Source organism: Varanus komodoensis, unplaced genomic scaffold (assembly GCF_004798865.1).
Source record: "Varanus komodoensis strain SLA01 unplaced genomic scaffold, ASM479886v1 scaffold10, whole genome shotgun sequence".
Classification (NCBI taxonomy): Eukaryota; Metazoa; Chordata; class Lepidosauria; order Squamata; family Varanidae; genus Varanus; species Varanus komodoensis.
Window position 1 is genome coordinate 31872231 of NW_025335269.1, and position 14057 is coordinate 31886287.

The 14057-nt window shown below is 39.6% G+C and overlaps 1 protein-coding gene across 3 annotated transcripts in view; it reads right to left on the reverse strand.

The window, feature by feature from the left end:
* The window catches only part of ASAP2 (ArfGAP with SH3 domain, ankyrin repeat and PH domain 2), a 109066-nt gene that overhangs the window by 76110 nt on the left and 18899 nt on the right, over positions 1–14057 (reverse strand). For all 3 annotated transcript variants that reach the window (XM_044418394.1, XM_044418386.1, XM_044418377.1), the window contains exon 2: positions 3915–3987. In XM_044418394.1, the coding sequence (XP_044274329.1) occupies positions 3915–3987 (73 nt within the window). The remainder of the gene's footprint in view (positions 1–3914; positions 3988–14057) is intronic.

The following is a 14057-nucleotide window of genomic DNA, read 5'->3' on the forward strand; positions in this document are numbered from 1 at the left end:
CCGTACCCTTTCAACAAAAGCATCGCCATTCATTTCAGTGGAACTGTCACTCTGGACCAAGACAAACAAAGAAGCTTGTACACGCAAGTACTTCAGTGAGCATTTCAGGCATATTGATCAGTGCTATGAATATCCAGACAGACTTTAGCTGACAAAAGTAAACAAGCACAGAACATAGGATATAATCCCACAGTTTGTACCCTTGATGGTCATAAGCCCCCAAATGCAGAGACTTACTAGTATTCTATACAGGGTGAGAGGAGCAGCTGAATTGATCTTTGCCTCCCTGTACTCATGCTATGCATGTGTGCTAGACTGGCTTTTTGCCCATCTAGTGAAAGTGTTTTGGAAGGGGAGGGAAGGAGGCTGAGGAGCCTGCAGGATAACTCATACCCTGGCTTCTCCAGAATCCCCCTTCCACCTTCCCAGAAATGCATCCTTTTACTCCTCTCCAAAGTTGCATTCCCAGCCTCAGAAACAGTTCCCAGATGGTACAGTTCATAACATGCTGGCTAAGAGGCACAGAAGAGTTCAGAACTCTGATCCCCAGCTCCAAAGTCATCTTTAGACTCAGATCTGAGAATCCAAAATATTCTATGGCCCCTCATAAACTGTCTAGAGGCTATAGGACTGGTGCCTAAAGAAATACAATACAGAAAAAAGGAAAAGGAAACACAAACCACACAAGGAAATGAATAATGCCAGTCCCAAAACAGATAAGACCATAGAGACATATTACACTATACAAGTTTCCAAATAAGTGCTTCTATAATCCTAAGGATATTAACTATTCCAAGGATGGCCACCAAACATAAAAATACAACAGTTATTACACAGTTCATAATTGTTTTGCAATTAACAGGGTCCCAATGCAGGATATCAGTGGGCTGTTCATATTTCATGTTTCTACTGGGAATCACCTGTGTCTGACTTCTATTTCTATTATAAGGGGCTACCTTTTTCCAAATAAAAGCTGTCAGGTGAAGCACACTTGTTTAAACACATCACATGGAGTTTGGCCCCAAGAAATTCAATGTAATTTATACAGACTCAATTCAGAGGAGCCTTGTAATAACCAAGAAACATGCCATTGGCTTCTGCACCTCATCTCTTCATCTCACAAGCCAATTCCTACCTCTTTTATCAAGTTTCCTCTAAGCTGGACTTGCTACGATATCCAAACAGAAGAAAACTATTTTTAACACTTGTTTCCAAACCATGGTTTGAAATAATGGGTTGAAAGCAGATTGCAAAGGCTAATTTGGAGATATTCCTGATTAAGCCTAACCATAACTTGATATGGAAAACTATGGAAATGCAGACAGCTTCTGACACAGACCCTCCAAACCATGACTCGGAGTACTGCAACATGACATCTGACTTTTCTAGTTTTGTCTGGCAGCTGTCAGTACTTTTTACTCTCCCCAGCAGAGGTTTCCCAATGTCTCTGGCAGTGCTCCTTCCCAGTAGTGCCCTTTACCTGGCACATGGACTACTACAGCAGTGGAAGTGAGAGTGGCTGATTCATCTTTGTATGCATGCCAACCTTCCCCTCACCTACCAGCCACCTTTCCTCACTTGGGCTTATTGACAAGTTCAAGGCCAGAAGGATTGTTTGCAGGGAAGAACTGAGGGCCAGTGAAACACTGAAGCATTCCTCTCCTGCCCACTACTGCATCCCAACCCATACAAACAGTCCCTCTACACATATTCACGTTAGGGTGAAGCAAATGCAGAGTTGCCAGTCTTATGGCTGCTTCATCATATAACGTTTCTCAATTTTTTTGAACTCAGAGCTTCCTTCCAAATTTAACCTTCTTGGCCTGCTGAATCCCCTAACCCAACAGCCACCATCTCTCCAGCAAATAATTGAGGGTAACCATTAGTGGGGAATCATCGAGATGGCGGCCAGTGATAAGCGGGGTCCCCCAGGGCTCTGTCCTGGGGCCGATCCTGTTTAATCTTTTCATCAATATTTCATCAATATTTTGAACTAGTCAGATGTCTACCGCCATGTGTACAGACTGCTGGGCTAGATGGATCTTTGGTCTGATCCAGCATGGCTTTTCTTATGTTCTTCTTATGTCCAATCCTAGTTCTATCCAGAAATTATAGTAACTGTAGCACTTCCCATGTAGGCTTCAGGTACCCCAGGATCACCTGAATCCTTTGGGTAAGTCATTTGGCTACACTGCACTCCAAAAACATAAGGAAGGATAACTCCCAAAACTGGACAACAACAGAATTCTATTAATGAATTCCCTAAAACGAAGTTCAGGAATTTCAAAAAACAATGGCTCAACTTTATGCCTGTGCTGTAAAATTACTGCTACAAATGTGTCTGCAATAATTTAATGCACACAGAATACTATCTGCTGGAAAACAGTCGTTTCCAAATTTCAGCCTTGTGATCACATTCTTCTTGACTTTGCATTTAAAGCTAAACTGTTGCTTAATGCGACTTTAATGATGCACTCTACCCCTTCTCTCCTCGTCCAGCATCACCACAAGGAAAAGCTAAGGCTTTGCTTCTGTTTCAAGTAACCATTGTTTACTGTTGTGCTTAACTATGGTTTACGGCATCAAGCTAACTTGATCAAGCTACACAGTCGGAAGTCATTTGCTTCCCTAAACCATAGTTAAGGTTAAATAGAGTATGTATGAGTTTAGAACTGAACTGTGATTAGCTGAAAACAGACAGGAAAATAACTAGTTTCATCCTTTCAACTGGACTGGAGAAGGGGAAAAGAAGTTCTTAATTTCCAAGTTAATTCATTTAATGCTAAAGGCAAGCTTAGCATTACTGTCATAAGCATTTCTCTCCCTCACTCTTCTTCTCCAGCAGATTTAGATGAGACTTTAGAAGCAAAATCCTTTTATTTTTAGAGCATAACAGGTTACACAATGGTACAAATTAAAGCATTGTCATTCATTTATTTAGCATTTTTATATACCATCTCATAGCCACACAGCTCTCTAGATGGTTTACATAATAAATTAACTTTGAGATGTGGGAAAAGCATCTGTCCATGTGCAGATGTGGCTGCAAAGTCATCTGCCCCAATACCCTCTGCCTCCTCCTTGGACCTGGATGACTCTATCTGAGCTGATTCTAATAGGCAAGAGGTGGCCCCTGCTCTCCACAGGAAAAATCACCCCCACCCCCCGCTCCTTCCAGAGCCATTTCTTCTTCCTTCCAGGCATTGGCCACCCATGTGCAAATGCAAAAACTTCTCTTGCAAACCCCCATTAAACCACCTTTTTCAATTTCTGCTTTATGAGAGAAACATCTGTTAAGCATAGTTTGTTCATATGCAGTTGGAAACCATGATTAACACTGGGAAGGAATAACATTCCAGAAAGAGAATGAGGGAGCAAGTCCTCATTCATGACCTTCCTGTGTGCAAACCAGTGCTTTTTTTGTAATAAACCAGTGCTTTTTTTTCAATCACTGTACACACCCACACACATCAGTTGTGTAATGAAACATAACGGTCGCCACCCGCAATAAGCACTCAGCGCACGACCACATGACCAATCACAAGCCAAGCAGCGCCATCACAACCAGTGTGGACAAAGCACGCACGCATCGGATTCAACACACAAGCAGCCCGCATGCACTGTTTTAATGATTTTGCCGCTGACCTGCTACGCTCATCAGGGCGATCCAAATCCACATGGACCAAACATCAAATTTTCAAAAGTTACTTTTAAAACTTAGAAAATCTGTCAAAAAAAGGTGCCAGAACTCTGTTCCTGCGCATTCTATGACAAAAAAAAGCACTGATGCAAACTATGGTTTACTAGAATTCAGCATGACATCAGCACCACTCAGATAACCATAGAAAATGATCAAGAATGTTTTTATATTCTAATACATGATTTGAAGCATATAGTAAGTAGATTATACATACCCAAACCAGAAATATTTATGGCTTTTACAGATTTCTTCATTTTATAAAGAACAGTTCGGTCAACATCCAGTGCCTAAAAATAAAAAAGAATGCTCAGGTCATATTTAATATTTATAAATTATATATAAGCTAATTTAAACTGTTAAACTGGGCGTTATTCTCATATAACCCCAGTTCTCTGTCAGCTCCACTGGCTTCTGATTGAAGTCCGGGCCCAATTCAAGGTGTTGGTTATGACCTATAAAGCCCTAAATGGCTTGGGACCTGGATATCTAAAGGAACACTTGCGCCCATATATGCCCTCCCGCACCTTGAGATCAGCAACGGATGCCCTTCTCCGGGAACCCTCCGTGAAGGATATCAGGAGGGAGAGTACCCGGAGGAGGGCCTTCCCTGTTGTGGCGCCCCATCTATGGAATGCGCTCCCCAGGGAGGTCCGCCTGGCGCCGTCGTTATTTGTTTTTCGGCGCCAGGCTAAGACCTTTTTATTTAAAACTTATTTTAATTGCTAAATTATTGAATTAATTAGGATTTTAAAATTAGCCGAGAATGCACCGGGGGTTTTTAAATGTTTTTTCTTTTAAATTATTGTATTATTATTATTTATGTATGTTTTTATGTATTTTTTGTGAGCCGCCCCGAGGCTTTGTTGCAATGGGGGCGGCATAGAAATGTTTTAAATAAATAAATAAAAAGAAAACATGAAAAAATCTACAGGATTATGTAAAATATTTTAATGAAAATTTTCATTAAAGTATCCAGTTAAAATACTCCATATTAATTCTATTCTCTTAAACAAGGGAGTTTTTTACAATATCTTGAATGCTGTCAATACTACACAGCAGATTTCTTAAAATTATTAATATAAGATTAATAGCTCAAACATCAACAGCATCATTAGTATTCCTAAGATACTAGGCTTAATGTTGAAATTTCCATGGATTTCCATGCTGTTGATGTACCTAATCAGATCTTTGAATTAATAAGCTGCAATAACAACAGGATTTCATTTGGTTTTGTAGTTATTTGCGTTTTTTTATTAGCATACCTAACCATATTAACTTGCTGCCTGCTGTGATCCAACTAAGTAGATGCAGCTTTCAACAATGCCCTGTTTTGCACCCGGACAACATTGAAATTATATTCATGAGCTTCCAAGAGCATCATGAACACCCTCTCAAAGAAACAAAAAGATGCCATAATAATCTTGCCTCTAAGCATAAATAGTAAAATTAAACAAACCCGCAATGGTTGTAGAGAGCAAAGTACATAGATTCCAATAGTAAGGTGCAAATGAGCAGGCAATACAGTATTTTAATTAATAAAATACATACACTTTTTCATCTGGTGTGGAAAGCAGGCAAACTACATGCAAGATGCACCACAAACAAATGGCAATATTGTGTCCACAAAGGTTGTTTGGTGTGTGTCAGGAAACGCTCTTAACATAGGATGAAGTGTCTTTTGAGGTAACCAAAAATTTGCTTAGGCATTCTATTTTCTTCATCGCCTATGCAAGTTACTATTATTCTTTTGGAAAAACAGATGCTTACTGAAATACAGAAAAATTTACTTGCAAGTCCCTCAGCTGATATCTTCTATGACTGCTAATCTTTAAATATGCATGAAAAACCAAACCAAAACAAACAACCACACTCGCAAGAATATGACAACATACACAAATAGTATATGTACAATGTGTATACTCAAACTCAAAATACGGTGGAAAACATCATAATGTGTATGTGCTCAACTGTTTGGGATAAATCTGTATTAACAACCCAGCGATGATACTCTAAGCTCATTCTCATATATTTACTATACAGAACATCCTTGTGCGTAACACAATTCATGTCAAACTGTCATGGATGACAGTAGCATACATGTTCTGTTTTGTTCTTCCCAGGATGCATTAAGCATTTAAATCATGCTGAATCCCTGCTGGTTATGTATTTCTGTATACTGAATAATTAACTTATTATAAAACAAAGTTACCCCCCCACAGACACAGAAAAAGAGAGAGAAAGGAAAACATATTTTATAAGGTAGCAGTGTAAAATATGATTTGAATTTCCCGTTCTCTGTTGTAAACTAAAATAAACAAATAAGCTAAAAATTAAATGGATATCCAGGATAGTTTCCTCTGGTTATTTTAGTGGAATGCTTTCTTTGGTGGCACTAGAGTAACTGAACGGTGAATAAGTAAAGCTGTTAAAGGCCTTAATGGCACTTGCTTTTTGTGTTTCTCTGCTCTTGTGTGAAGTGCATCCCCCTTTAGGACTTCCTATGGCCTTGTCTTCCTTTCATCATCTGCACATCATTTTCAGAAAAGTTCACTTATCTCATTCTCAGGTTTATTTCTGAAAGCGTATGGATGCTTCACTTTTACGCTAATAAAAATATGACAAAATGCTTTTAGTTTTTTTCTTCTTCACTATACACTCCATCTGTCTGTTTTGTTCTCCAGCAAGTACCAGAAGCAATGATTTTTTAAAATGGCTTCTGATGTTACCCCTTCCAGCACAGCCATGTTGACTGATGCACCAGGTCTTTCTAACCAGAAGGAAGATGGATACATAACTGGGACAGCATCTGATGACATGAAGTGCAATCAATGAAAACATATGCCATAGTACATTTCTGTTTTAAGATGCTTCAAAGTCTCTTTGTTGCTCTTTGCTACAACAGACTAAAACAGACTACCTGGCATTTGCTTCATCTTTCCCATTGATTTTTCTTGTTCTGAATGATCAAAAATCAGATCATGCTTTACTGGATGTTACAGCAATTGGGTTATGTTGTTTCTTAATGCAGTTAACACTGTCTATACCTACTTTAAGCAGATCTGTCATACTTTCCACCCATATACAGTCTAGAGAACCCAGCACTTCCGTCTTGTAGAAATATCATTGTCTTCCCCTTCCCAAAATAAAACAGTACTTTCAGTTAGTATATTAAATAAAGACTGGACAGGAAAATCAGTTTAGACTGCAATCCTATACACTTAACTGGGTTTAAGTTCCATTAAACTCAGTAGGACTTCTGAATATGAATACAAGGGATAGCACTACACAGTAAGACCTATTTGGCACTTCATACTCATTGGAAGATCTCTATGGAAAATTTGTGTCTTCAAGACAGCATTTGTTTAATACTGCAGATGATTACAGAGATGCAATTATTCTTAAAGCAGTGATTTCAAAAGCAAGGTAAAATTTAGTATAATGATCAATGGTGGACACACTATTTGGGCTTGATTTGGAGTAAGACTTTGCAAACCAAGCTATTCCCCACTCCTCAAAATAATCAGCATCCCAGATTCCCAAAACTTTAAAAAAGTGGCTGTTCAGTGAATTTTAATCCTTAATGTGGATATTCAAAGGCCTTGGAAAGTAAATGTCCCAGAGTTTCCTGCAGCTGAGATACTGTTGTGCATGCTCATGATAATACTGCCAGGAAAAGGGTCCCAGAAAATCTAATATCCCAGGACCCCTGTCACTCAAAGGAACTGAAAGGAACAGAGGTGTGCTTGATTACATGCTAAGCAGCAGAAGAACATCTGGAAAAACATCATGTAGCCAAGTGCCACGATCCAGACAAACTCCAAATTCAAGACAGTAAGTATGAAATTTGATGGCATCATTATTTCTCCTGCACAAAAAGGAGCACTAGTCATCTAATTCAAAGCCCCAATTAGTGTTAAATGTCCTACCAGCACCCTGAAGAAGCAATGATTAATAAAGAGTGTGACACTGTGGACTATCTAGTCATCTATAAGTATGATGTATTTCAAAATGCCTGCCTTAGATTTTTCCACCCTCCATTAATGAGTAAAACTTTGATACTTCCAAATACTTAAAATCTCCTAGGTGCATTATAAAGTGGTCATACTGAACAATCACACTTTAAAATACTTTAGAAGTTTATCTATTCTGAGAATACACTTCTAAAAACCCATGCTCCTAAGGAAAATTGCTCCCCTGAGCTTTGCCCTCTTTCTGTTATGCAGTCTACATGCAGGGTGTGACTTACACACCGGAAAACAGATCAGGACAACAAATCAGAACATTATACTATGTGTTTAAATGATTAACTTGATATATTTTTACAACTCCCAGAGTAACCATATGTGTTGCATATTTGGGGTTCTTACATCTGTTAGACTTTAAAAAATCCAGAAACTAAGCAGTATCAATTGGCACAGGTGTAGCCACTTATTTTTAGCTGCCAATTAAGTGACATTTCAGGTTGATGGTGTTCCTGAAAGCAGTTCTGGTTAATTGGTCATAATTAGATGTTATAGTCTCCACAGTAACCTTAGCTCTGGCACATGCTACGAAGATAGTTTAAGTTATTAACTGAGCAGGATATTCCAAGCATAAAGGCCTTGAAACTCTAAAGTAGCAAGCATATCTTAGAAACGAGGGATTGATAATTTCATTTCATTATCTGTAGGTAGCACCCATTAAATGCAATAGGGCTTTTTTTTCTGAGTAGAGGTACACTAGGTTGCAAAATCTGTTATTCTGAATATGCCAAGTACAGTCTGAGCCTCTTGCCTTCATGGTCTACAGCATTCCTAGATCTAGGCCACTAGCACAGTATGTGCTCCAGTTCCAACTTATCTCCCCAGTCCTCATTCTGAATCTAGTGCCACAATAGCATTGCTGCTTCTGACAGTTCTCATAGCAGCTGTGTGCCTCATCAACATTATAATGTGTGATCTGCATGACCCAATATAATATGGCTGCCATTTCCACAAGGTCAAGCCATGTACAGTACCATTTGTAACCAGAATCATACTGGAGAATGTAATTACCACTTAAGTCACTTCAAGGGATGGGCAGCGCTGATAAGAGGGAAAATCTGCCTGACCCACAACAAGCCCAGTTGCAATTATTATCACTGTGTTGCTGGGAATTGACACAAATAAATGTTCATCACAACAGAGCAATTTTTACTGATCAGACTCAAGACTGAATCTCTTTCTTCACTAAGTCAAACATTCATGAACACCAAGCACTGTGGTAGTTCGGCAGTGCTACAGCTTGTGGTACAAGCCTCCAGGCAGATGCTTTTTAGTGAACTTTAACCATGTTTTGGCATAATACTACAGATCTAGTAATCACTAACAGTGCAATCTTCTACTTGTCTACTCATAAGTAATCCCAATTAAGTTTAACAGGATTTACTCTCATATAAATGAGTACAGACTGCAGCCTAAGGGCACAATCTTATCCTTATTTAGACAGAAAAACATCCTGCAACTCCCAACAATTCCCAGTCAGCCATGCTATCTGGGGCATACTGGACTTTTCTTCTGCCCAAGCACACGTAGAATTATACCCTAAGAGCCTTCTGCCTTTCCTTCATCTCTGTAACCACTTAGAAACAGCGTAAGTGGTGTGTTGGTTTAAGCCAATCTTACATGATCATAAACGGGTTTTCTCCCAGCATGAACTGCATGTGTGCACATGTACGCACATACACATGAGGTAATCTATTAGTATGAAAACAGATGCTGGATAAACACACCTATAGAGAAAGCTTATGATATTGCCATTTATCAACTTGTCTATAAATTTTCTGGAAGTAGGCAAGAACACTGAGATAGCCAAGTTTGTTGATGACAATTCTATAGGGTGGTTAAAACAAAAAGGGACTGCAAAGAGCTCCAAAAGGATCCTTCCAAACTGGGAGAATGGGCAGCAAAATAGCAAATGTTAGCAAGTGTAAATTTATATGTGTTGGGGCAAAAATCCCAACTTTACATATAAGCTGATGGGATCTGATCTTGGAGTGAGTTACAAAGAAAGGTATCTTGGGGTTGTAGTGAAAATGATCAGTGAAAATGTCAACCCATTGTACCACTGCTGTGAGAACAAGACAAATAAGGGAAGACGTAATTCAGACAGGAATATAAAATAAAACTGCTGCTTTATACATACCATATACAAATCTATAGTTCAACCACACTGAAAATACTGTGCTCAGTTCTTGCTGCCACATCTAAAAGGAACATCGTTCAGTTGGAAGAAAAACAAACAAGGTCAACTAATGGGGCTAGAGCACTTCCTTTATGAAGAAATGTTACCATGTCTCAGTCTGTTGAAGTTAGAGAAAAGGCAAATAGGAGTAGAGGTATATATACAAATATGCATGGTATAGAGCAGTGATGGCGAACCTTTTAGAGACCGAGTGTCCAAACTGCAACCCAAAACCCACTTATTTATCGCAAAGTGCCAACACTGCAATAAAACCTGAAAACTGAGGTTTTAGATTAGAAAACACAACTCACAGCCAGTCCAAGCAAATATATATATATCCTTGGCAGCGCACTGACTGGCCATGAGAAAGCTTGGGTGAGTTGTGGCTAATGAGTCGTGGCTTGTGACATCATCGCCTGGCACCGCTACTCCTTTCAGAGCATGCACATGGGGTGACTTGGCTGGCATGCCAACAGAGAGGGCTCTGTGTGTCCACTGTGGCATGCGTACCATAGGTTTGGCACCACTGGTATATGGGAAGCAAACAGAAAAAAAAATCTCCTTCCCTCATAAGATTAGAATCCAGAGTCATCCCATGAAGCTGATCAGTTAAGAGATTCAAGGGAGGTAAAAAGAAGTATTTGTTAAATTATGAAATTTGCTACCACAAGATTTACCTACATACACTAATTTGGATGGCTTTAAAAAGAAATTCAAATTCAGGCAGAAGGCAGCTATCAATAGCTATATTCTACCTCTAGTATCAGAAGCAGTAAGCCTATCTATAGCAGTTGCTGGAGAACATGAGCATGTTGGTGCTATTCACTTATCTCCCACTGAGACGTTTCTCACTGGGAGCTGGTTGCCTACTGTGTGAACTGAACAGTACACTAGATGGACCTTGGGTCTGATCCAGCAAGGCTCTTTTAATATTCTTCTTCATGTGGGTCTGTTCACATTCTGCATTTAAGAATGAAGACAGACTCTGGTTTACCATCTGACAAATACAGGACTTATCTCAAAGCATTTTTAAAGCTTAGCTTGAATTTATGCTAACAAAACAAGGAAGGATTTACTGAACTGCCAGAATTAGTGACAATGTTGTACTGGCAATATCTATACATTGATAAATAAAAGAGAACCAGCTCCGGAGAGTAGCTTCCTTACAAGATCACTGCTGTGTTCTCCCTCAATACTACATAAGATATACTATTAAATAAATGAAACTATTTCTATCCAGGCATTTTTAATAGTCCCATTTCAAATGGTCCATTGTATGTTTTTTGCCAATACCAATACTGACTTAATCTCTTTACGTTAAGCATAACATAACATCAGAGAGGCCAAGTTTAAAGGCACACCAGGCAGGATGTCATTGTATCATGCAAAGGTTTGGATTTTCTCCCTGAAACCTGGAGAACTAGGGCAGATCATTCTTCTCATTACATTACTTATTACTTTAAAATAAATTCTAACCACCCACTCTACCTTTATTACACAACTGAAAATACCCCTGCAATATATTTGATCAATTTCATCAACGCAGAGCTGGTATGAAACCTGAAGAAAGTTATCCAGGAGTTTGAGCTGAAGTGTTACCAGTATGTAGATGACAGTCAGGTCAACCTCTTGTGTCCACCTAAACATCCGAGGTAGGCTGTGGAACTAGTGTCTGGAGGATGTATTTGAGTGGATCAAGGTGAACAAGCTGAGATTTAATTTAGACTAGACAGAAATGGGTTTGGAAACCAGTTACACTGGATAATTTACTTAGATGGGCTTGAACTTATCCTAAAAGACAAAGTGTATAATCTGTGAATCTTTATGAATTTTGTAGTAACCGGGGAAGCCCAGGTGTCTGCAGTGCACAGAGTGTGCTTTACCAGTTTAGGCTTGCACACCAGCTGCAGCCCTATCTAGAATGGATGGGTCTTGCCTCAGTTATCTATGCACTACTGACATTAAGCAGGCTAGATTGCTCTGATGCACTGTTTATGGGACTGCCTTAAAGATGGTCCAGAAACTTCAGCGGGTGCAGAATGTGCCTGAGTGTTGGAGAGGGCAAGGCAATTAAACATATAAAGTCCATATGCACCTGCATTGGTTGCCAGTGTATCTTCATTTTCAATTTCAAGGGCCATTTATGTCATTTAAAGCCTACAAGCACTTCAAAATCAGCAACAGAGACCCTTCTTGCTTGCCCTCACGGCAGCACAATTAGGTAGGTGCATAGATTAAAAAGTGCCCTTCCGTCATTGGCCCCAAACTGTTGGAATAAATGGCCTCAAGGGTCTGCTTAAGCCCCACCACAGCAGGCATTTAAGAACGTCCTGAAAGCTTACCCATTTTTTCTGGCCTTCCCCTAATTCTATTTTAATCAGAGTGGGTTGTAGTTGCAACTGTGTTAAAGTTTCTGTTATATTCTGGTATCTGTCATTTCTTGAAACAGCAAGGTGAATACTTGTTTTTAATACTGATTTTTTATTAAAATAATTTTATTGTTATAAACCATCTCAGGAGAGCTCCTGGCCTGAAAGGCAGCCTAGAACTATTTCCAATCATCACCTTCACCTTTATTTCTTTGCCATATTGCTGTTTTTCTCTCATTCTCAATGTCCCCTCCTCCCCACCATATTTCTTTCTTGATTTTTTTTCCTGGACCCACCCTTTGCCCTACAAATTCTGTTTGCTAACTACTTGAAAGGTATCAACTGGAAAGGCCTGTGTTCATACATATGAGTCATTTCAGCAAATTGCCTATTCAAGACTGTGTCTGGCCACAAAGAAGAGATGTTAACTAATTAAAGGGGGTGAAAAAGCAAAATGCAGCCACTGAGCAGCAGTCCTGGTTTGACAGACTGCAGTGAAAAAGGAAGGTGAAAACCATGCAACACCACATACATGAACTGCCAAATCATCAAGAAACTGAAAACCACTCCTATAAAGATGCTTAAAAAAAATACTTCCTTGCTTCCTCAACTTGTTGCTGAAAGTTTCCCAGTTATTTCCAGTGCCCTCCACCCCAAACCACATAGCTCAATCACCCTGCAAGTGCTCAATACATAGCTCAATACATGTACACAACACATTTCTCTTCCTCATTCAATGCAGATGTTGACAAAGCTGAGAAGCCTCTCCCTTCTATTGTACCAGTCCTCAAATTCATTTGAATATATAAACTCTCTTGGATGATGCATCAGTACCCAGACAAAAAAGGCTAAACAGTCATCAGTTTACTGTTTGCTCCAAACATATAAATGAAGTTATTCTTCCTATTTCAATGTCTGTCTCCAAAATATAGGCCAGACAATACTGGGCTTCCCAAATGTTGTCTAATTTCCCTCCTTGCAATATTGCCATATTTAGTTTTACTATTTTACTTTGCAAATTCATCTGATTCCTAACCCCACTCATTTAAGAATCAAATGGAAATCAGAAACCTAGTTATGTCCTCTCTGGAAGGCTGCACTCCGAATTTGTTACAAAAGTGTTTTGAGTTCTAATATCAGAGCCTCTGATCTATCCTAAGCCCTACCCTGCAAGGTCTTACTAGCGGGTCAGGCCTATGCAAGAATCCATCTTCTTTGGCAAGGGGCGGCATAGAAATGTTATCATCATCATTATCATCATCATCATCATCATCATCATCATCATCATCATCTTGGCTCCATCTCCTTTCTGCAGGAGTTTTCTGGGGGCACAAGGTAAATCAGGCAATGTTTTGGGGGGCATGGACACATTCAGCAATTTGAGAAATTGACCTGAACACTACCACAAAATGGCTTCTGTGGAAGGCATGACAAGGAAACATAACCTGCTCAAAATGCTAAATACAACACAGTATGGCTCCCAACACAGTAAACAACTTCTTTTAACCCACAGTTTTCAGAACCAACAGAAAATATTTCACACCTACTAGTGAGAAAATAAAGTTAGAAGAAATTAGGAGCAGAGCACTCTGGCAGGAAAGGTGACCTGGTGGCCATGCACACCACACTGCTACCGCCGCAGCTGGTCTAAATGGCCTCCTGTGTTGGGAGTACAACTGGGGGCAAAAGCACAGTGGATGCCAAGTATCCACAATCACTCCCTCTCCACACAGCGACCCACCTGCACTTGCCTCTCCTCACCCTTTCTCAAGGCGGCATTTCTGACC